The sequence below is a fragment of the Macaca thibetana genome, chromosome 19, assembly GCF_024542745.1.
Source record: "Macaca thibetana thibetana isolate TM-01 chromosome 19, ASM2454274v1, whole genome shotgun sequence".
Classification (NCBI taxonomy): Eukaryota; Metazoa; Chordata; class Mammalia; order Primates; family Cercopithecidae; genus Macaca; species Macaca thibetana.
Genome location: NC_065596.1, coordinates 26,282,046 through 26,305,459, shown reverse-complemented (window position 1 = coordinate 26,305,459; position 23,414 = coordinate 26,282,046). Strand labels below are relative to the sequence as shown.

Genomic DNA, 23,414 nt, shown 5'->3' with positions numbered 1-23,414 from the left:
AGCAAGCGCCTGTAGTCCCAGCTACTTCGGAGGCTGAGGCAGGAGGATCCCTTGAGCTCAGGAATTCAAGGCTGCAGTGAGCTGTGATCCTGCCACTACACTCTGGCCTGGGTGAAAGAGCAAGACCCCAACACATTAAAAAAAAAAAAAAAGGAAAGAAGCTGGGAGAGTGGTAGAGTAGAGGCAGAGAATCATCTTATGAGCCCTTTCCCAAATCAGAAACTGAGGCCTGGGGTAAGCAAATGGACTTGCCCAAGGCCACACAAAGTGAGGCTTCTTCTGCCCCTCCTCCCCCCAGGGTGGTGAAGGGCAGGATGGGATGGGGAGGAAATTGCCTCCTAAGGGGCATGAGGAGAGAGGCTAGAGGGGCCAGAGATCATCCTGGCTGCGGGCCTGAGGATGTGGGAGCAGGTACAATGTGCAGGGTGGGAAGGAAGATGAGGGGAAGGTGGATTCCTGGGCGGAGGCAGGGGTTCTCAGCAGAAGACCAAATCTTCCTGGAGGGGCACGGGGGGCCGAGCACACCTCTATCCCCATCAGAACAGCCCTTCAAATCACTCCAGAGATCTTAGCATTTATAAAAACTGGCAGATTTATTCTGCAGGGGCCCATTTTCAAGAAGCTAAAGGTGAAGGTGGGAGGGGAGAAGTTTCCTCCCCTTTTCCTTTCTCCCTCATCTTATTTTCTCCAAGGGGTAAAAATATGACCTGGACCCCAAAACCTACCCAAATAAAAAATCAAAAAACTGAGGTTCCAAAAAGTTACAGCATCTTAATTCCTCATAGAAAAGGGGGAGGAGCCAGAGAGAAGGGGAGTCCCTGGGGTGGGGGGAGGCACCCCCAGCCCGGTAAGACATCACCTCCCCTTAAATAGCTGCCCCAAATGGGGCAAGCCCGGGGCTATAGCATTTAAAAACTCCCACACCCCATTTTATCAAAACCAAAGAGAAAAAAAAATTTCCCTTTTCCCCCAAAACCCAAATATATATATATATTTTTCTTAAAAAAACAAAACTTTGAAGGCATTAAGCGTTAAAGTGAATCTAGAACAAGGGAATGTGAAATTCCCTCCTTCCTTCCCCCTTCCTGTGGGGTTCATTGGTGCATCCCCAGCAGAGGGACCGGCCCCAAGGGGATGGCAGAGGGGAAGGACCAAAGGGAGAAAAGGGCGGGGGCCTCCCCAGCCAATCAGCAGCCAGTGTGGGTGTGAGCAGGGAAGCCACACCCCCTTGGAGTTTTCCAAGTGGGATGGGGAGTGGGAACGATGCATTCCTGTGTAGTCTTCAGCCAATTCCAAGTCAAGTAGAGGCAGGGAAAGCAAGGTGACAGGCGGGATGTGCGGAAAGGAGAAGCGGGTCTTCTGGGTCCGTTCCTGTGGTCAGGGAGAACCCCGCTTCCTCAGCTCCTGGACAAAGGCTGGAAGGAAACAAGAAGCAGAGGTCAGGGGCACAGTCTCTGCCTCCTCCCTTCCAAAACAGGGCTCTTGCCCAGGGACATGATGCCTCCGAAATAAGTAAATGTTTAAGAACCAAACCAAACCAAACCACCTCACCTTCAATGATTTCCTCTTTCACTTTCTGCAATTCCTTCTTCACCTCTTCCAGAAGCTCCTAAAATTAATGGGGTACAACTAATCAGGAGCGGGTACTGGGACTTGCAGGAACGAATATCCCTTCTGTTACTTTTTGAGATGGGGACTTGCTCTGTTGCCCAGGCTAGGGTGCAACGGCACGATCACAGCTCATTGCAGCCTCAACTTCCCAGGCTCAGGCAATCCTCCTGCCTTAGCTTCCCAAGTAGCCGGGACCACAGGCACCTGCCGCCACAATCAGGTAACTTTTTCTTTTTTTTTTTTTGAGAGAGTCTCCCTGTTGCCCAGGCTGGAGTGCAGTGGCCCAACCTCTTCTCACTGCAACCTCTGGCTCCTGGGTTCAAGCGATTCTCCTGCCTCAGCCTCCCAAATAACTGGATTACAGGTGCCCCCGACCAGGCCCAGCTAATTTTTGTATTTTTAGTAGAGACAGGGTTTCGCCATGTTGGCCAGGCTGGTCTTGAAGCCGACCTCAGGTGATCCACCCACTTCGGCCTCCCAAAGTGCTGGGATTACAGGCGTGAGCCACCCCGGCTAATTTTTTGTATTTTTAGTAGACACGGGGTTTCACCGTGGTCTCGATCTCCTGACCTCGTGATCCGCCCACCTCCGCCTCCCAAAGTGCTGGGATTACAGGCGTGAGCCACCGCGCCCGGCTGAGTCAGGTAATTTTTAAAAGTTATTTTTAGAGATGAGGTCTCCCGATGTTGTCCCAGGTTGGTCTCAAACTCCTGGCCTCAAGCAATGCTCCCACATCAGCCTCTCAATGTGCTGAAATTACAGACATGAGCCACCGTGCCCTGCCAGAGTCCCCTCTTTCTTGTTGATGGAAAAGCCAGAGGGAGTAGGTTTGAGACCCACCCCTACCCCGACACCATGACATTGCTGTCAAGGTCGCAGAGTGACTGGAGGATTCTAGGGGAGAATTCTGGATCCTTGGAGCCGGAAAAGTACTGGAGAACATCCAGTACCAAGGTTGGCAAGTGCGTTCCAGCCTCCTGCCAACTCCAATTGGTGACGGACAGCTGGGTCAATGTGCAGAAGGGATTCAAGGCACTCATCGGGAATGAGTGCGGTGACAGATTAATAATGTCTGTCACAGGCGCCAGAAAAGGGGGCGTAGGGTCTGGGTCATCCTTGATCCAATCCAGCCTCTCCATTTGTCAGATTGGAAACCTGAGGTTTCTGAGATGTTATCTAGGATCATATGGCATGCCAGTGGCAGGGGCCAGACCTAGAACTCTCTTGCTGTGGTTCCCAACCTCCCCTCCAAGTTACCTGTTTCACCCTCTGTAGGTCCGAGTCATCGCTGGAGCTGGGCGTGCAGGGGTGGGTCTCGGAAGTGGTCACCGAGGAAGATGACTTCATCCTGGGGGAGTTGGCATGGTTTGGGAGAGCAATGAAATTAAAAAGAGGACCTGCTTCCCCACCTCCTATTCCAGGGATCACATTGAGTTCCGCCTTATAAATTGGGCAAGTCCAAGTATTTTGAGGTCCCCAGTTTTTGTTTTGTTTTGTTTTGAAACAGTCACATTCTCTCTCCCAGGCTGGAGTGCAGGCACGATGGCGGCTTGCTGCGGCCTCGACTTCCTGGGCTCAAGTGATCCTCCCTCCTTAGCCTCCCGAGTAGCTGAGACCACAGGTAAGTGCCACCACACTTGGCTAATTTCTGTAGAGTTGGAGTCTCGCCATGTTGCCCAGGCTGGTCTTGAACTCCTGGGCTCAAGCGATCTGCCCGTCTTGACCTCCCCAAGGGCCCCAGTACCAATGGCCTACCTTGGCAAGGTTGTGCTGTTCTTCTCCCAGGGTCTCCGTACAGATTCTGGGGATAGGCAACAAATCAGAAAGATCAGGGACAAAAGACTGCCCCCCAATCAATCTTACTCCCCCAATCTCATCAGCCCCTGTTCAAAGCCCCATCTCAGGAGACTACAATCCCCAGCACCATCGCCCTGACTCTCCCGTGAAGGTGCTTAACATGTGAGAACAGGGTATTCTGGGATTTGTAGTTCCTGTGGCTGGACTGGGCACTCACTCACCACTCTGGGCCGGGACTCTGGCCTCTGGCTCCTCCTGCTGGTAGGAAATAAAACTGCCATGAGCCAGCCCCTGCCGCACCTCTGCGCATTTCCTCTTTCAGGTTCAAACCCCACACATCCCACTATCCCTACCCTCATGATCCGGCCTAAGAGGTGAAGGGCGAGAAGAGCCCCTAACTTACATTAGCAGATTCATCCTTGGGGGTTTTCTCCCCAACCTGTGTGGCTTTCCTTCTGCAGGAGAGAAAAGCAAAAACACATGCTCCGTCACCCAACCCATCCCCTTCCGAGGGGAGTTCTAGAAATGTAGATGCTAGGGCATAGAATTCTGGAACTCAGAAAACCTAAGGAAACTCTAGTTGCGAAATTGAAGAGATTGTGCTGGGCGCAGTGGCTCTCGCCTGTAATCCCAGCACTTTGGGAGGCTGAAGCAGGCGGATCTCTTGAGGTCAAGAGTTCAAGACCAGCCTGGCCAACATGGTGAAACTCTGAGTCTACTAAAAATACAAAAATTAGCCGGGCGTGGTGGCTCATGCCTGTAATCCCAGCTACTCAGGAGGCTGAGGCAGCAGAATTGCTTGAACCCTGGAGGCGGAGGTTGCAGTGGGTTGAGATCTTACCACTGCACTCCAGCCTGGGTGACAGAACGAGACTCCATCTCAAAAAAAAAGAAAAAGAAAAAGAAAGAGAAAAAAAAAATTCAAGAGATTGCGGTTCTAGAATCAGGATGGAGAAGGTTCTATGATTCTTATATTAGGGAATAGTAAGATTCCAAGGGTGGAGCGGTGCTGTGTTAGAACACTGAGATTGCCGGAATCTGAGTTCCCAGAATTCCAAGGCAGGATCTCCTACGGTTCTAGAATTCTGGGTTTCAGAACATTCTACAGGCTACCTAGGTGGTTGCAAGCCTCAGCCATTTCAGGAAATGACAAACCCCACCATTATATCCCAAACCTGGTTATCAAAGTGGGGAACATTCACCAAAAGAAACAAACCAAACAGGAATCGGAGCCCTCCCCTGACTGGGCCCTACTGAACTGGAATCTCCAGTTGACTCGGGCGTCCAGGCTCAGGCTCACCTCCGGGCCAGCATGGCGTTCATCTCTTCCATGAGTCCCCCACCTCCGCTTCGACCACTCTCAGCTTTGGGGGCTGCGGGCCCCCCTGAGGCCTCCTCCTGCTGGAGAAATTTAAAAGGGGCAGGAGCTTTAGGGGCAGGCCTTTTGGCCTTCCAGGCCTATGACACCGCCGGCAGCCCTGGCCTCATCCCCCATAAAAGCCCTGTTGCCCCTTCCCACCTCTCCCGGCCCCTCACCTTGCTGACTTTCCTGAGTTTGGCTCCAGCAATAGCTGCGGCCAGGCCTGGGGCCCCAGCTCCCCCACCACCAGGACCCTGTGCTGCCGGGAGAGGGGGTGCAGGGGGTGGTCCCCCCCCTGCTCCATGTGCTGCAGCTGGGACCCCCGAGGAGGGCAAACCTGGGGGTGGGGGGGGACCTGGAGGAGGGGGAGGTCCTGGTGGTGGGGGTGGACCCCCAGCTGGGGGAGCAGGTGGGCCTCCTGAAACAAACACAGAAAAGGGGGCAGCTGAAAGAGAAGCTTCGTTCTTCACTGTCCAGCTAGCTGGCCTCTTCCTCCAGGGAGGCCCCCTCCCAACTCCCGAAGCCATCTGAGCATCACCTGCATTGGAGACCCGGCGCTCTAGGTGCTCCGACGGGCCGGACTGCTGCCTGTAAGGGGAGGCGAGGGAGCTGCCGTCAATCAGGGCCCTAAGGATGACCAGGGAAGGGGCCAGCGACCTCCATCCTCTCTCTCAGAGGTCTCCAGGGACGCTGGCTCCTAATCCTCACCCAAGCCTTCCTCCCCTAGGGAACCAAGAATGGGGGTGGGTGAGAGTGGGGGGAATGGAGGGCAGGGCAGTGACAGGGAGAGATCTGAATGCAAGATCTCAGTCACTAAACTGTCAGGAACACCCGAATGACAAAATGCCCAAGATTCTTTTTTTTTTTTTTTTTTTTTTTTTTTTTAAAGACAGAGTCTCACTCTGTCACCCAGGCTGGAGTGCAGTGGCTCGATCTTGGCTTACTGCAACCCCCGCCTCCCAGGTTCAAGCGATTCTCCTGCTTCATCCTCCCAAGCTGGGATTACAGGCACGGGCGCCACCATGCCCGGCTAATTTTTGTATCTGCAGTAGAGACAGGATTTCACCATGTTGGCCAGGCTGGTCTCAAACTTCTGACCTCAGGTGATCTGCCCGCCTCAGCCTCCCAGAGTGCTGGGATTACAGGGGTGAGTCACCACGCCCAGCCACGAGATTCTTTCAACCACCATATTCTGATTTCCAGGAATCTGCAGGGACCAGGAGGTTCTGCAACTCTCAGTGTCAGAAATTTCTTGAACATTCTGAAAACTGCAAGTTGGCTGGGTTCTGAACTCTAGGAGTCAAGGGTCCCAGAACGTATGGAACTGGCCGTGGCTAAGGTTCCCCACCCAGGGCCCAGCCCCACCTTTTCTGCTGCTCCACCTCCTCCGGGGAGGGACCGTTCGGGACCGACCAGGTGGGAGGTGCTGGGGGTGGAGGGGGCCCACCTCCTGGAAGGTGAGAGAGAAAGGGCCACAAGTCAGTCCCGGAACTCTGCTCAGCCCTTGGCGTTTCCCTTGCTCTTCCAGGCCTCCCAGGAATCCTGCCCAGGGGCACTCACTTCCTCCTTCCTGAGGCCCTGAGGCTCCAGGCCCAGGAGGACACACCCTGGGAGGTGAGGCAGCACCAGCCTCCCTGGCCTGAGTTGCCCTAAGGCAGGTGTTGTTGTGATGTCCCAGTGACAGAAGAAGCTAAGGCCCAGGGGACAGTCACTTGCCCCAAAGTTCTCCAGGTTGGAATGTGCAGGAACAAGACTTGAATTCAGGCCGATTCCAGCAGCCAGGCTCTTAACCACTGTTGGTTTGTTTCGAGACAGAGTCTCACTGTCACCCAGGCTGTGGAATGCAGTGGCGCAATCATGGCTAACCACAGTCTCAGTCTCCCCAGGCTCAGGTGATCCTCCAACCTCAGCCTCCCGAGTAGCTGGGACTACGGGCACATTTCACCACGCCTGGCTAATCATTTTTTTTTTTGTACAGATGGGATTTTGCTATGTTACCCAGGCTGGTCCCAAACGCCTGAGCTCAAGCTATCCAACCACCTCGGCCTCTCAAAGTTCTGGGATTACAGACATGAGCCACAGCACCTGGCCAGCTCGTTTTTTTTTTTTTTTTTTTTTTTTGAGATGAAGTCTCGCTCTCGTCCCCCAGGCTGGAGTGCAATGGTGTGATCTTAGCTCGCCGCAACTTCCGCCTCCCGGGTTCAAGAGATTCTCCTGCCTCAGCCTCCTGAGTAGCTGGGATTATAGGCACCTGCCACCATCCTGGCTAATTTTTGTATTTTTAGTAGAGATGAGGTTTCACCATATTGGCTAGGCTGGTCTCAAACTCCTGACCGCAAGTGATCCACTCGCCTCGGCCTCCCAAAGTGTTGGGATTACAGGCGTGAGCCACTGCACCTGGCCCCTGGCCAGCTCTTAACCACTGTCACAGCCACTTGGACCTTACCTAAGAACCTGGAAAGGTAAAGAGCTTCTTCCTCACCTACCTCCAGGCCGCTGGCCCCAGCACCCACCTGAATTGAATTGGCTATGAATTAACATGAATTAGCCCCATTTTACAGATGACTACACTGAAGCGCACTGTATTTTTCTGTGTGCCCCAGAGGAGCAAACCCCTTCCGCACTAGCACAGAAGTTGCCCCACAAAGCAAACACCGCTGCATTTGGTGACTTTCAGTTCTACAGCAGTGATTCCAGGCCAGATGCATGGCAGTCACATAAAACCTCGCTACTCAGTCACATCCGCGGACCAGCAGCCTCGGTATCACCAGGGCACTTGTGAGAATGCAGAGTCTCAGTCTCCCTAGCCCATTTGCACCGGAGCCTGCACTGTAACCATATCCCCAGGTGATTCATGTGCATGTTAAGGTTTAAGAAATAGCAACTGGGCTGGGCGCCTGGCTTGCTCCTGTAATCTCAGCACTATGGGAGGCCAAGGCGAGTGGATCACCTGAGGTCAGGAGTTCGAGATCAGCCCGGCCAACGTGGCGAAACCCTGTCTCTACTAAAACTACAAAAATTAGCCAGGCATGGTGGTATGCACCTGTAGTTCCATCTACTCGGGAGGCTGAGGCAGAATTGCTTAAACCCAGGAGGCAGAGGTTGCAGTGAACCGAGATCACACCACTGCACTCCAGCCTGAGACAGACAGAGACTCCATATCAAAAAAAAAAAAAAAGGAAGAAAAAAAAAGAAAAGCAACTGGACTGGGTGTAGTGGCTCATGCCTGCAATCCCAGCACTTTAGGAAGCTGAAGTGGGAGGATCACTTGAGCCCAGGAGTTTGAGACCAGCCTGTAGACCATCTCTACAAAAAGTAAAAAAGCAATTTTGAAATGATCCAGGTGGCTGGGCGTGGTGGCTCACACTTATAATCCCAGCACTTTGGGAGGCAGAGGCAGGTGGATCACTTGAGGCCAGGAGTTCAAAACCAGCCTGGCCAATATGGTGAAACCCCTTCTCTACTAAAATTACAAAGGCCAGGCACGGTGGCTCACACCTGTAATCCCAACACTCTGGGAGGCCTAGGCGGGCGGATCACGAGGTCAAGAGATCGAGACCATCCTGGCTAACATGGTGAAACCCTGTCTCTACTAAGGACACAAAAAATTACCCGGGTGTGGTGGCTCACGCCTGTAGTCCCAGCTATTCGGGAGGCTAGGGCAGGTGAATCGTTTGAACCCGGGAGGCGGCGGTTGCAGTGAGGCGAGATCACGCCACTGCACTCCAGCCTGGGCGACAGAGCGAGACTCTGTCTCAAAAAAATAAATAAATAAAAATAAAAACAAAATACAAAAAAATAGCTGGGCATGGTGGCGCATGCCTGTAACCCCAGCTACTCAGGAGGCTATTTTTTTTTTTCTGGGATGAAGTCTCACTCTTGTCCCCCAGGAGAATCACTCAAACCCAGGAGGTGGAGGTTGCAGTGAGCTGAGGTTACACCACTGCACTCCAGCCTGGGTGACAGAGCAAGACTCTGTCTCAAAAAAAGAGCCACGTATGGTGATGCACACCTGTATTCCCAGCTACTTAGGAGGTTGAGGCAAGAGGCTCACTTGAGCCCAGGAGGTGGAGGCTGCAGAGAGCCATGATTGTGCCAGTGCACACCAGCCTGGGCAACAGAGCAAGATCCCGTTTCTGGGGCGGTACCTACCTATGTCTTGATCTGGGAGGTGGTTTGCCAGGAGTGTGCCTGTGTAAAGTTCACGGAGTACTGATCCCTGAGTAATTATGCATTTTTTGTGTGTTTGTTTTCTTTTTGAGAAGGAGTCTTGCTCTGTCGCCAGGCTGAAGTGCACAGTGGCACGATCTCGGCTCACTGCAACCTCCACTTCCTGGGTTCAAGTGCTTCTCGTGCCTCAGCCTCCCAAGTAGCCGGGATTTCAGGTGCCTGCCACCACGCCCAGCTAATTTTTGTATTTTAGTAGAGACGCAATTTCACCATATTGGGCAGGCTGGTCTTGAACTCCTGACCTCAGGTAATCCACCTGCCTCGGCCTCCCAAAGTGCCGAGATTACAGGCATGAGCCACCACACTAGGCCAATCGTGCATTTTATGCATAGGTGTGCACGGGCACACTGGAACGCACAAAATCCTCATGATAATTTTCCATGATAGCAATGAATTTGCTCCATTTTACCAATGAGTAAGCAAAGTCCCAGAGTGGTAAACCGGCAGCCTGAGGCCACACAGCCGCATTCAGTGGTCCCCTTTGCCCACCCACTGCCCACCGCTGTTTCTGACCTTCCAACGCCTCTAGGGCACTGGCCATGCCGGCAGCAAACTGGGCTGCATCCTCCTTGCTGCCGAAGTTGAGGCCCCAGACCTGGCGGGCGTCGCGCCACTGATGGAAGTTGGGGGTGGCCTGATTATACTTGACGCCCCGGACGATGGAACAGTTGATGACCACCTGGTGGGAGGGGAAAGGGAGGGTGAGGGGTGGCAGGCGCAGGGGTGGGGCAGGTAGGGGCTGAGCCCGCAAAGAGGGGCCTGCGGGAAGCTGTACCTGCTGGTCGGGCTGCATCTTCCGGCCCACGACGCGAAAGGAATTGGCCGTGGGGTTGTGGTAGATCTGGACGCGGCTGAAGGCCTGGGGACCTGTGCCAGCAGGGAGCCATCGCTTGTTGCCATCATCATAAAGCATCACAGTGGCCCGGCTGGAACAGATGACCGTCTCGCTGCAGGCGGGAGGAAAAGGGAGAGGGGCCGGTCACCTTCTCATCTGGGTCTCCCTGGGAGATTCCAAGGGACAAAGACAGAGTGTGGAAGGAAGAGAGTGAGGGAGGCAGGAGCCAGGTGGACAGAAAGAGAGCGGGGAGAGAGATCAGGAGAGAAAATCAGACCAGGAGAGACGGACAAACACACAAACGAGACGTAAGACAGACAGACACAGGGAGGGAGAAACTGGAAGTGGAAGAGACAGATGCAGAGAGAGGTGGGAAAGGGAGAGCTGGGTTGACAAAGGGGAGAAAGACAGACTGAAAGGCAGACAGACAGACAGATGAACAGATAGGGGAGGGGTGGGGAAAAAGGATGGGCAGACAGCGGACCTGGAGGAAAAGGCAGAAAGACACAGAAAGAGATCAAGATGGTCTTGGCATGGTGTCTCACACCTGTAATCCCAGCCCTTTGGAGGCTGAGGCAGGAGGATCACTTAAGCCCAAGCATTTCAGACCAGCCTGGGCAACCCCCATCTCTAATAATAATTACTTTTAGTTTCAGTTTTGTTTTTGAGACACAGTCTTGCTCTGTCACCCAGGCTGGAATGTGGCCTCGATCTCCTGAGCTCAATTGATCCTCCCACTTCAGCCTCCCAAGTAGTTGGGACTATAAGCATGCACCACCACACCCAACTAATTTTTTTTTTTTAGACAGTCTCACTCTGTCACCCGGGCTGCAATGCAGTGGCATGATCTCGGCTCACCAAAACCTCTGCCTCCCAGCTTCAAGCCATTCTCCTGCCTCAGCCACGTGAGTAGCTGGGATCACAGGCACGCACCACCAAGCCCAGCTAATTTTTTGTATTTTTAGTAGAGACAGGGTTTCACCGTGTTGGCCAGGCTGATCTCGAACTCCTGGGCTCAAGTGGTCCATTTGCCTCAGCCCCCCAAAGTGCTAGGATTATAGGGGTGAACCACCATACCCAGACTACAAAAAAAAATTTTTAATGAAAAATAAAAAACACAACACAACAAAACAAACAAGAAGGAAAAGATAAAGATGGAGGCTGGGCACGGTGGCTCAGGCTTGTAATTCCAGCACTTTGGGAGGCCGAGGCGGGCGGATCACGAGGTCAGGAGATCGAGACCATCCTGGCTAACAAGGTGAAACCCCATCTCTATAAAAATACAAAAAATTAGCTGGGCGTGGTGGTGGGCGCCTATAGTCTCAGCTACTCAGGAGGCTGAGGCAGGAGAATGGCGTGAACCTGGGAGGTGGAGCTTGCAGTGAGCCAAGATCATGCCACTGCACTCCAGCCTGGGCGACAAGTGAGATTGTCTCAAAAAAAAAAAAAAGATAAAGATGGAGAGACAGGCTGAGAGGTGTAAGAGGCTGAGGCCAACGCCGGCGGGGAGGGATGCAGGTTAGCAGAGCGAGGGCAGGAGGGAAGACAGAGGGGCCAGAAGGAGGCCAAGAGCCCAGAGTTGCACTAGGGACCAGCCCCTGCCTGGCCTCAGTTTCCCTATCTCTACCAGCAGGCTTGGACATGCCCCCACGCCACCACTGCCTGCTCAGGAAGAAGCTGAGACTTGGAAGGGGAAGTGTGAGGCCTGCAGTAGGTTGGGGATCCATCCCAGACCTCTGAGCTCTTCCTCCAAAGGGACTTCCCGCTGCCCACCCATCGCCTGGCTCCCCAGGGCACTAGCGGCCATTCCCCAGATACTCCCTGCTCCGTGTCTGGCCCTTGTTGGGTGGGGCTGGGGATGAAGACACAGCAGTGACCCAGACAGCCCCGGCACCACCCTCCTGGGGCTCACAGTCCAGTGTGGGAGACACAGCTGTCCCCAGACGGTACCAACCCAGGGATAGGACCAAAGAGCCCAGGGTCTGGTGGTGCCCTGAAGGAACGCCTGCCCCAGCCTGGAGAGTCGGGCAGGACTTGCTGGAAAAGGCAACATCTGACTCAGCCTGGGCGGGAGGTGTCAGTAAACTGGTGCAGAGTTCAGGAGCTGATATCCCCAGACATGGGTTCAAATCCCCACTGAGCCACCTACTTCATGTGACTCAGGCACGTGACCTTCCCACTCAAGAACGCTTCTCGCCTGTGAACTGGGAAAATGACAGTCCCCAACTCCAGGGCAGTGGGGGAGGGGCACATGAACCTGGGCACCTGAAGTGCCTGGTATAGCCGGGTGTGGTGGCTCACGCCTGTAATCGCGGCACTTTGGGAAGCTGAGGCGAAGGGATCACTTGAGCTCAGGTGTTCGAGATCAGCCTGGGCAACACAGTGAAATCGTGTCTCTACAAAAACGTACAAAGATTTGCTGGGCATGGTGTATTCTGAGCTACTCAGGAGGCTGACACAAGAGAATCGCTTGAACCCAAGAGGTGGAGGTTGCAGTGAGCTGAGATCACGCCATTGCACTCCAGCCTGGGCAACAGAGCGAAACTCTGTCTCAAAAAAAAAAAAAAAAAAAAAAAAAAAGCTAAGTGCTTCGTATAGTGCTCGGCACACACCAAGAGCTCAGTAACTGTCCACCTCCGTCTCATGGGCACCACTGGGGCCCAGGACAGCTACAACCCTCAGGACCCTCCCACCAGCCCCTCTGGAGGTTCAGTCCCCTCTCCCCCAGTGAGGAAACGCAGGCCTACACAGGAACTCAAACAGGAAGTGACTTGCCCAAGGTCACACAGGGGAAGGAGAAGCACTGGTCTCCCCCCCACCCCACCCCCAATGGGCTTTTTCCTGAAATGGGGAAGTTGGTGGTCAGAGGTTTCCGGGGAGAGAAATTAGAACCCCCCACAAAGCCTCTGTCTCTAGGAGGGCTGGGGGGCTGGGTGTGACACTGACGCTGGGAAGTCAGGGCATAGAAAGTCCCTAGACAGACTCAGCTGTGGGTAGGAACCTGGGGTAGGGACCCTAGGATTTACATAATTGTGCCATCTCCCTCTTACCAGACATTTCAGGAGGATCAGGGGCCCTAAACCCTCCCCCAAAGTCACTCATTTAATTCTCACTGCAGCTTATCCAGAGAGCCACTCTTTCATCCTAATATTGCAGGTGAGGACCAGAGGCCCAGACAGGTTGAGTGACTTGCCCACAGTCACACAGCTAGTGAGGAACAGAGTGCAGATGTGAATTCAGGCTCCCAAGCCTTAACCCCGGGGGAACTGCGTGAGCCCCACCCAAACACCAGGTGCCCTTTCCAGACAAGCACAGCCTCGGGGGCTGTTTCTGGCTCCTGCTGCCCCTGGCAGGGCAGGGTTAAGGCTTCGGCCTCACCCACACCTGCCACCCACACCCAGGGCACACTCTGGCCAGGAGCCCGGGGCTGCCGCTGCCCCGCCCTGGCTGCACTTTGCTCTCCCAGGCGGCCCTGCCCTGCTGAGGCTCTGGACTGGCCGGAGAACTTGGCGCCTGCTGCGTGACAAAGGGGTGGTCTTGCCCCTCTCCAGGGCACACTGTCCCCACTGTAACAGAAGGATCCTGTTAAAACACAAGGTGGGGCCGGTAACAGCGGCTCACACCAGTAATCTCAGCACTTTGAGAGGCTGAGGAGGGAGGATTGCTTGAGCTCAGAAGTTCAAGACCAGCCTGGGCAACATAGCGAGACCCCATCTCTAAAAAACAAAACAAACTAACAAAAACCCACAAGGTGGAATGTCCCTTCTGCTTCTTGAAAGCTCCAGGCTCCTACAGAATCAACGCCAAGTTCTCTCCAGGGCCTCCGTGATCTGTGTGTCCTCAGATCTCATTTCTTCCCGCTCCACTGTCCCTTGGGGACTCTGTTCCAGACCCTATGCCTCCTACCCCCATGCTGCTCTTCCCGCAGGCCAGACACATTCCTGCCTCAGGCCTGTGTGCTGCTTATTCCTCAGGCCTAGCCTCTCCCCACTTTCAGGTCTCTCCTTAGATGTCACCCCTTCTGAGAAGCCATCCTCACTCCCTTAGCTGGGAACGCTTCTCTGCTTTTCATCCCTTGCTGCACAGCAGTGACCCCTGCCCAACACAATATTTGTCTGTCTCTGCTACCAAAAAGGCAGACATTTGTGTCCCAATTGTTCACTGCTGTGTCCCCAGAACCTAGAATGGCACCCAACACATAGTAGTGACTCAATAGTTACTAAACATCTGTAAAAAAGGGCAAACTTTGGCCAGGGAAGGTGGCTCACGCCTGTAATCCCAGCACTTTGGGAGGCTGAGGCAGGAGGATCACTTGAGCTCAAGAGTTCGAGATTGGCTTGGGAAGGCCGGGTGCAGTGGCTCATGCCTGTAATCCCAGCACTTTGGGAGGCCAAAGCAGGTGGCTCTCTTGAGGTCAAGAGTTCGAGACCAGCCTGGCCAACATGGTGAAACCCTATGCCTACTAAAAATGCAAAACTTAGCCAGGCATGGTAGCTCATGCCTGTAATCCCAGCTATCTGGGAGGCTGAGGCAGGGGAATCGCTTGAACCCAGGAGGCGGTTGCAGTGAGCCGAGATCGGACCACTGTACTCCAGCCTGGGAGTCTGGGAGACAGATCGAGACTGTCTCAAAAAAAAAAAAAAAAAAGAGAGAGAGAGGAGAGAGACTGGCTTGGGCAAGATGGTGACCTCCATCTGTACATAAAATTTTAAAATTAGCTGGATGTGGTGGTGCTTGCCTGTAGTCCCAGCTATTCAGGAGGCTGAGGCAGGAGGATCGCTTGAGTCCAAGAGGATATGGCTGTAGTGAGCCATGTTCAGGCCGCTAGCACTCCAGCTTAGGCGACAGAGAGAGACTCTCTCTCAAAAAAAGGCAAACTTTTACCAAGGGCACCTACCATTTCTCAGTCAGCCTGGGTCCCAGACACTCTTCTTGGTGCTGGACACCAGTTTCCCTGCTGCACGGCTCTACAACCTCATGGGATAGGCTCTGACACTCACCCTTTTGACAAGAGGGAATTGCAGGCACAGAGGAGTGAAGGCACTTGCCCCAGATCACACAGCAAGTAAGCAGAGGGGCTCATAGTTGAAACCAAGTTCCCACAAGTTCTTATCTTCATTTAAAGATGAAGAAGCAGAGCTAAATTGAAATTTTTAAAAGCCAAAGTACAAGGTAGTGTTGATCAGAGGCTTTAAAAAAAAAAGAAAAAGAAAAAAAAAAAGGGTCGGGCACAGTGGCTCATGCCTGTAATCCCAGCACTTTGGGAGGCTGAGGCGGGCGGATCACGAGGTCAGGAGTTTGAGACCAGTCTGGGCAACATAGTGAAACACTGTCTCTACCAAAAATAGAAAAAATTAGCCAGGCTTGGTGGCGGAGGCCTGTAATCCCAGCTACTTGTGAGGCTCAGGCAGGAGGATCATGTGATCCCGGGAGGCAAATGTTGCAGTGAGCCAAGATTGCACCACTGCACCCTAGCCTGGGGGACAGAGCCAGACTCTGTCTCAAAAACGAACAAACAAACAAACAAAAACACAACAAAAAACAGGCTGGGCGCGGTGGCTCACGCCTGTATCCTAGCACTTTGGGAGGCCGAGGTGGGTGGATCACGAGGTCAGGAGATCGAGACCATCTGGCTAACATGGTGAAACCCCATCTCTCCTAAAAAAATACAAAAAAAATTAGCCAGGTGTGGTTGCAGGCGCCTGTAGTAGTCCCAGCAACTTCAGAGGCTGAGGCAGGAGAATGGCGTGAACCCGGGAGGCAGAGCTTGCAGTGCGCCGAGATTGCACCACTGCACTCCAGCCTGGGCGACAGAGACAGAGCAAGACTCCGTCTCAAAAGAAAGGTAGGCCAGGCGCAGTGGCTCACGCTGTAATCCCAGCACTTTGGGTGGCTGAAGGGGGCAGATGTCTTGAGCTCAGGAGTTTGAGACCAGCCTGAATAACATGGTGAAACCCCATCTCTACTAAAAATACAAAAATTAGCTGGGCATGGGGGCACGTGCCTGTAATCCCAGCTACTCAGGAGGCTGAGGCAGGAAAATCGCTTGAACCTGGGAGGTGGAAGTTGCAGTGAGCTGAGATCGCGCCACTGCACTCCAGCCTGGGTGACAGACAGAGCAAGACTCCATCTCAAAAAAAAAAAACAAACAAAAAAAAACCAACAGTGAGGAACATATAAATACATCTGTACCCAGAGTGGTGATATATGCAGAGACTGTTTCCCAAGACACTAACTGTGGCTGCCTCCATTGAGGGGAAGTCAGGGACTGGGGAGGGAGAAAACAAATATTTTGCACCATTTATCTTTTGAGACAGAGTCTCACTCTGCGCCCAGGCTGGCAGTGGCGTAATCTGTTTACTGCAGCCTCCACCTCCCAGGTTCAAGCAATTCTCGTGCCTCAGCCTCCCAGGCTCCACTTTCCGGGTCCAAGCGATTCTCCTGCCTCAGCCTCCTGAGTATCTGGGATTATAAGTGTGTGCCACCACGTCAGGCTAATGTTTGTATTTTTAGTAGAGACGGGGTTTGGGCGTTTGCCACATTGGCTAGGCTGATCTCAAACTCCTGACCTCAGGTGATCTGCCTGCCTTGAACTCCCCAAGTGCTGAGATTACAGGCATGAGCCACCAGGCCCAGCCACCATTTCAATAATTTCTTTTTTTTTTTTTTTTTTTTTTTTTTTTTTTTTTTGAGACGGAGTCTCGCTCTGTCTCCCAGGCTGGAGTGCAGTGGCGCGATCTCCACTCACTGCAAGCTCCGCCTCCCGGGTTCACGCCATTCTCCTGCCTCAGCCTGTGTGGCTGGGACTACAGGCGCCCGCCACCGCGCCCGGCTAATTTTTGTATTTTTAGTAGAGACGGGGTTTCACCATGTTAGTCAAGATGGTCTCGAGCTCCTGACCTCGTGATCCGCCCATCTCGGCCTCCCAAAGTGCTGGGATTACAGGCGTGAGCCACCGCGCCCGGCTCAATAATTTCAATAAGTATTTCAAACTGCTTATTATTTCTTTTCTTATCATGGGTTGAAATTACCTATAAAAACCTAATTCACTACTTAAGTTCAATAAATAAAACTGTAAACTACACAAAAGCAGGAACAGAAAATCCCATAGCCATAAAACAGGAGTGCCGGGGCTGTGAGATGGAAATGAGGTCTGCCTGTTTCCAGTGTTCTCCTGAAGTCTAGAACCCTCCATTGGACATGAGAGCGCCTTAATTTTCCAGTCAGCCCAGGACTCTCTCCTCCCTGCAAGTCCCCACATTTTGGAAAACTCTAGCACATGGCAGATGAAAAGACCGTTCAAGGCCGGGTGCGGTGGCTCAAGCCTGTAATCCCAGCACTTTGGGAGGCCGAGACGGGCGGATCACTAGGTCAGGAGATCAAGACCAGCCTGGCTAACCCAGTGAAACCCCGTCTCTACTAAAAAATACAAAAAACTAGCCGGGCGAGGTGGCGGGCGCCTGTAGTCCCAGCTACTCGGGAGGCTGAGGCAGGAGAATGGCCGGAACCCGGGAGGCGGAGCTTGCAGTGAGCCGAGATCCGGCCACTGCACTCCAGCCTTGGCGACAGAGTGAGACTCCGTCTCAAAAAAAAAAAAAAAAAAAAAGAAAAGACCGTTCAAGTTGCCTCCTTGTTGTGTGGCTCTGCCTCTTTGAAACTCAGTTTCCAGCCCTGGAAACAATAACTCACTGGGTTCATTGTAAGGATGAAAAGATATATTGGACAAAAACCCCTACACGCAGGACCTGTAACTTGGTACACGCTCCCCATGAGAGACAGCTTCCACATCACCGGAGGTAATCAAGCACGGCGAATCCGGTTTTCACGAAACTTCCAGACCACAGTCTTACCCTTCCCTTCACTGCCCCCCGAACCCAAGACTTACCCCATACCCTCCTTATACCATAAAACCTGGGATACATATACACACCACCCTTCCTAACGACAAATCTTCTTAGCAACCCTAAGTAAGGAACCAGGTCTCGACCCTCTGGGGCCTGTGTGGGCTACTCTAGTCCCTTCCTCCTGGTGGGCCTCAGTTTCCCATAAGATAAATGTTGCAGCTTCCGTTTCATTTGGTTTATCTGAATTATCTTAAGTGTTTTCACAGTGAAAGCAAGTTCCTTTTTTTTTCTTTTTCTTCATTGAGAACACAGAAGTCATGTTATCTGTATTTTTTTTTTTTTTTTTTTTTTTGAGACAGGGTCTTACTTTGTCACCCAGGCTGGAGTGCAGTGGCAAGAATACGACTCATTGCGGCCTCAACCTCCAAGCGATCCTCTCACCTCAGCCTCCAGAGTAGCTGGAACTACAGGCGCATGCCACCACACCCAGCTAATTTTTGTATATTTTATAGAGACGGGGTCACACCATATTGCCCAGGCTGTTCTCAACTCCTGGACTCAAGCGATCCTCCTGCCTTGGCCTCCCAAAGTGTTAGGATATAGGCATGAGCCCTGGCACCTGGTCCTGTTTGACTTTTTTTTTTTTTTTTTTTGAGACTGAGTCTCGCTCTGTCGCCCAGGCTGGAGTGCAGTGGCGCGATCTTGGCTCACTGCAAGCTCCGCTTCCCAGGTTCACGCCATTCTCCTGCCTCAGCCTCCCGAGTAGTTGGGACTACAGGCGCCCACCACCACGCCCAGCTAATTTTTTGTATTTTTAGTAGAGACTGGGTTTCACCATGTTAGCCAGGATGGTCTCCATCTTCATACCTGGTGATCCGCCCGCCTCGGCCTCCCAAAGTGCTGGGATTACAGGCGTGAGCCACTGCGACCGGCCCCTGTTTGACTTTAATAGGCACCTTGGGCCGGGCGCGGTGGCTCAAGCCTGTAATCCCAGCACTTTGGGAGGCCGAGATGGGCGGATCACGAGGTCAGGAGATCGAGACCATCCTGGCTAACACGGTGAAACCCCGTCTCTACTAAAAAATACAAAAAACTAGCCGGGCGAGGTGGCGGGCGCCTGTAGTCCCAGCTACTCAGGAGGCTGAGGCAGGAGAATGGCGTGAACCCGGGAGGCGGAGCTTGCAGTGAGCTGAGATCCGGCCACTGCACTCCAGCCTGGGCGGCAGAGCGAGACTCCGTCTCAAAAAAAAAAAAAAAAAAAAAAAATAGGCACCTTGCCTAACTTTCCTGTGCCTCAGTTTCCCCATCTATAAACTGAGTCCCGGGGTGGGGAGGCCACAAGGCTGTAATAGTATCATTGTTAGAATTGCTGTGAGGGGTCAGGTGTGGTGGCTGATGTTTGTAATCATAGCACTTTAGGAGGGTGAGGCGGGTGGATCACCTGAAGTCAAGAGTTAGAGACCAGCCTGGCCATTATGGTGAAACCCCATCTCTACTAAAAATACAAAAATTAGCCGGACATGGTGGCAGGCACCTGTAGTCCCAGCTACTCGGAAGGTTGAGGCAGGAGAATTGCTTCAACCCAGGAGGCGGAGGTTGCAGTGAGCCAAGATCGCGCCATTTCACTCCAGCCTGGGCAACAAGAGCAAAAAAAAAAAAAAAAAAAACAACCCAGAATTGCTGTCAGGCACAAAAATGCCCCACATAGAATAGATGCTTGATCAAATGGTCTCTTATTTTAAAAAAAATAAAAATAGCTATTATTGGAAGAAAGAAATAGACCCCAATTCTCCCCAAGTCCCTTCTGCCCTGAGATTCTAGACCTCTGCCTCGCTTCTCTGTCTTCCCAGCACCCCAGCTCCAGTCCGGGACACAGCCGACACTCAACAAATATTTGTCAAATTGGGAGAAAAAGAACTATATCTTGTAATTTTCCATCTTAACATCCTCTCTTCCAACTGCCCCCAGGACTGTCCCCCAGCCAAACCAGCCAGAAATCAGAGGATCCTAGGTTCCTCCACCCCTCCAACATTGCCTAGGAATTTCTGAGGGATCTTGGCCATGTCTTTTTCTCTTTGAGCCTCAGTTTCCCCAGCTGGGTAATAGGGGCATGGGTTTTGAATCCTGGCTGTCCTTGGAGAAGAGGCACAGCCCAGTAAGTCGGGTGTGACCACCTGCAGGGGAGACCCCTGGAAAGGTGGGAGTGGCCTTCTGGTGGGACAGGCATCTGGTCACTTCTGCACTGCACCCCACCCCAGCACCCCCACAAGGCGGGATGCTTGATCACCGCCCCAGCAAGAGGTGGGCCCTGTGGGAGGGCCAGGGCTTCCAGGGCTGCTGGTGGTGGTGGTGGTGGTGGGGAGGGCAGGGGGCCGGCCCAGACACCACTCCTGCCCTTTTACGGTTGCAGTGAGTGAGGCAGCACTAACTCGGACATCCGCCATCCGCCTTCCACTGAGCCTGGGACCGGAAACGCGAGGGGGGTGGAGGGGCGGGGCTGGGGGGCAAGGGGAGAGAAGAGTCCCGGAGGAAGAGGGCGAAGGAAGAGAGCGACGCTCCCTAAACTGACCCCTCTCCAGGGCGGACTTGGAAGGGATGTTGCTATAATGGGGAGCGGATAGGATAGGCAGGAAGTCTTGAGGGTATCTGTGGGTGTCCTCCTTGCTCCAAATTTTCCAGCCATGCCTTTCACATCAGAAGGAACAAACGCAGGAGGGGAATTCTCTAGTGGTCATAAAAAGGAACGCCACTCCACTCCGATGTCAAAGGGCAGGGGTTCAGGAAATGCAGGGGATGTGGGCACCACGGGGTTAATCCCCAGCGGTCCCCAGGGGCCTCCCTGCTAAGGCTGGGGGCTTTGGGGCAGGAAGTCCCAGAGAGAGTGGAGGAAGGGAGATAGTATTGTCAGGCTCTGGCCCCATGGGAGAGATTACGGGGGGCCAGGGGAGGGGAGAATGGGAGGATGGTTGGGTCCCCCTGCCCACACTGGCCCCGCCCTCAGGTGAGTCCAGGAGTTCGGGGGAGGCCCCGGCCAGACCAAATCCCTGGGTCCCTTGGGCCGCCGCCCCCAGGATTAAATTCCTGGGAAGATAGCTGGAATTATCTGGGAAGCCTGGGTCCCTAGGGAAGAGGGCTATGACCTTGAAGCTTTCCAGCTCCCCCTCCTCCAACCCCAAGGCTCCGGATGGATGGGGGGGGCGGCGAGCAAAGGGGGAGGCGCCGTGGTGGGGAAGGCAGCCGGCCCACAGCGCTCGGTGCCCGCCCCCCACACCAGCTGTCTCGACAGGTGAGTCAGGAAGACAAAGGCCCCCTTCCCCCAGCTGCTGCGTCCCCTCCCTCCCCAGGGCCGCGCAGGTGGGGGAGCCGGGCCGCCCTTATGGCCCGGGGCAGGGAGCCGCCCTCTGCTCCGAGCGCCCGCTCTGTCCTAGGCACTGCCTGTTAAGCAGATTGCGTGCGGAGCGACGGGGGAGGGGAATCCCACCAGACTCCGGAGGCTGCGTCCGAGTCCCTGGATCGGTTCACACCAGCCTCTTCCACAGGAAGACCTAAGTGCCCCCCAAAATTTAGGGGATTAAGAAGTACCCCCGAAGTTCAGGAGCGCGGTCTCACTTGGGGAGACTTTTTCCAGCACCACGTAAACGGGGTCCCTGCACACCAAGGGTCTGAGTCTCAGTCTCTCTTCCAAGTCCCAGGGTCTCCCAAACCAGTCCCCCACAATCCTTCCCCGACCTCGAGCTGAAGTTTGGGGGGAGGGGGAGGAAAGTCTGAGCCCTGCCTCAATCCTGGCATCCCTGCGGGGAGTCGCTGCCAACTTTGAGGTCCTCTGAAAAAAAGTCTTAACAATTCGGGAGTCCTCCGAGCGTCCCCAAATCTTGAGGGCTCCCAGGGGAACCTCACCGCCACCACCCCCCGAGCTTGGGAAGTCAGTCGTGGAGAAGTGATCGACGGTTTTGGGGCTTGTCCTAGGGGATTCAGCCCAAATCCGAGGCTCCCAAGGATCTGTCCCCAAATTCCAGCCCGGAGCGAGCTGGGGGGGAGGGGGACAAAGGCGGGGCGCGGAGCCCGCCCGGGCGGGGACGGGTCGGGGGGCAGGTCCGGCTCACCTCATGGCTGATCTGCGGGCGGGCGGCGCGCCCACGGACTGGCTGCTCCCGGGGCGCCCCTGGCTGGAGGTTCAGGGGTTCGGGGCTGGCTCCGGGCTCGACTCAGGCTCCCCCAGGGTCCCGCCCCATAGAGTCCGGCTTCCTGGGTAGAACGTGGACCGGGCCGGGGCGGGTCTCCGGGCGCCGCTTCCCTCAGGCGATCTGATGAGAGGTCCCTGCGGCAGAAAGGGGATGCGGCGTCTGCTCCCCGACGCGCCCCCCTTGCCGGCGGCGGCTACACTGTTACTCTTACTACTGTACTTCTCTTCGTTACATTTCGTTCCAAAATTCCACTCCCCGCACCCACAATGCCCCGCGCCTTAAAGGGGCCGCGCGCGCCTCCAGGCGAGGGGGTGGAGGGCGCTTAAAAGGGCAACTCGGCACCCTCTGCTTCCGCGATCTTGCTGCTCTCCCCAACGTTGTCGTCCAGAGGTGCACCCTGGGAGTCACCACCACATGGAGGGGCAAGCTTGGTGAAGGGGAAGGCGACCTCCCTTGCTCCCTAGTTCGCTTCCACTGTGGGAATTCTCAGGAGCGTCTCGGAAGGGGCACGATTTCTTTCCCCATCGACTTCTCCATCTCGTACTCCGCTCAATTTTGGGGGTCGAAGAGGACCCTCCAGTTAGTTAAGCAAGTGGTCTCAGATTTTCTCCCTGAAATTCCATCTTCGGAACCCCGCCCCTCCCCAGCGTCTCTCTTCTGTCAATTTCGGAGGGGTTACTAAGGGGGCGAGCCCCCCACCCGCGCGGGAGGGGAGGTGGGGGGAGTAGGGCCCCACCCCTCTCACCCCACCCCGCCCGCCCCGGGAAGGTGAGGAGGAAGTGGGCCAAGGGGGCGCGGTCGGCCGCTGACTCACAGCCGCAGGGTCGGGGGTGGGGTGGGGGTGGAGGTGGGGACTGGCGAGGAGTGCCGGAGTTGGGGGCCTGGCATTCGCCCGAGGTGGGCAGGAGGCGCCGGCTTCTTGGGTATGTAAAGCCTCCGACCCACGTACGCCCCGCTCTGACTCAGTTTCGCCTGCGGAGGACAGCAGGATCATCTCAGCCCTCAGGAGGGCCCGGAGGTGAGGAGACCCTCCCCGGAGCCCCCGCCCCCACACGCCGGCTCCAGGCTGAGCCCAGACACCCTCCGAGGCTTCCGCAGCGTGTCTTGCCGGCCACGCCCCGAGTGACGTCACTGGTGTGGTCGCGCCCCTTGGGTAGAGCGCCACCTGGCCCGGGTGAGGCGCCCGAGCCCTGGGAAATCAGTTAGTTTCACGTTTACACATGGGTAAACTGAGGCCTGGAGACAGGGAATGAATCTGGCCTATGACCCTCTTGCCTGAGCCCCCAGAACCCGGAAAGCCACCAAGATCTGAGTGTAAAACCAACAATTCTCAGGGCCAGCTGACTAGGTGAGAGAATCCACTTTTCCAGCGTATTTCCAAGCCGAGTCCCATGTCCGGATGTTGTCCTGACCTCCTTTACCTGGAGAGCACTTCCTCCTTACACGCCAAGCTCTGACATTAATTCCCCTCCCCTTCTCCACCCCACTCTGGGAGATCTTGAACCCTGATCCTCAGAGGTTATCATTGTTTCTCAGTGTGTCTCCTGAGGCTG

At 54.5% G+C, this 23,414-nt stretch overlaps 2 protein-coding genes across 3 annotated transcripts in view; one reads left to right on the top strand and one right to left on the bottom strand.

The window, feature by feature from the left end:
• ERCC1 (ERCC excision repair 1, endonuclease non-catalytic subunit) overlaps positions 1-23,414 on the top strand; it is a 192,787-nt gene that overhangs the window by 62,501 nt on the left and 106,872 nt on the right. The gene's annotated exons all lie outside the window — the stretch shown is intronic.
• On the bottom strand, positions 569-22,629 carry VASP (vasodilator stimulated phosphoprotein). 2 transcript variants are annotated; one of them, XM_050772252.1, is made up of 13 exons: positions 21,781-22,629; positions 9,774-9,945; positions 9,512-9,677; positions 6,134-6,218; positions 5,307-5,356; positions 4,945-5,186; positions 4,709-4,809; positions 3,812-3,863; positions 3,630-3,666; positions 3,367-3,412; positions 2,869-2,959; positions 1,552-1,609; positions 569-1,415 (listed from the first exon to the last, which is right to left on the bottom strand). In XM_050772252.1, exons 1-13 carry the CDS (start codon positions 21,783-21,785, stop codon positions 1,378-1,380), a joined length of 1,143 nt encoding a protein of 380 aa, XP_050628209.1. In that variant the 5' UTR covers positions 21,786-22,629; the 3' UTR covers positions 569-1,377. The 2 variants fall into 2 exon arrangements, with proteins under 2 accessions (XP_050628209.1, XP_050628210.1); XM_050772253.1 differs by having other exon boundaries at positions 3,630-3,663.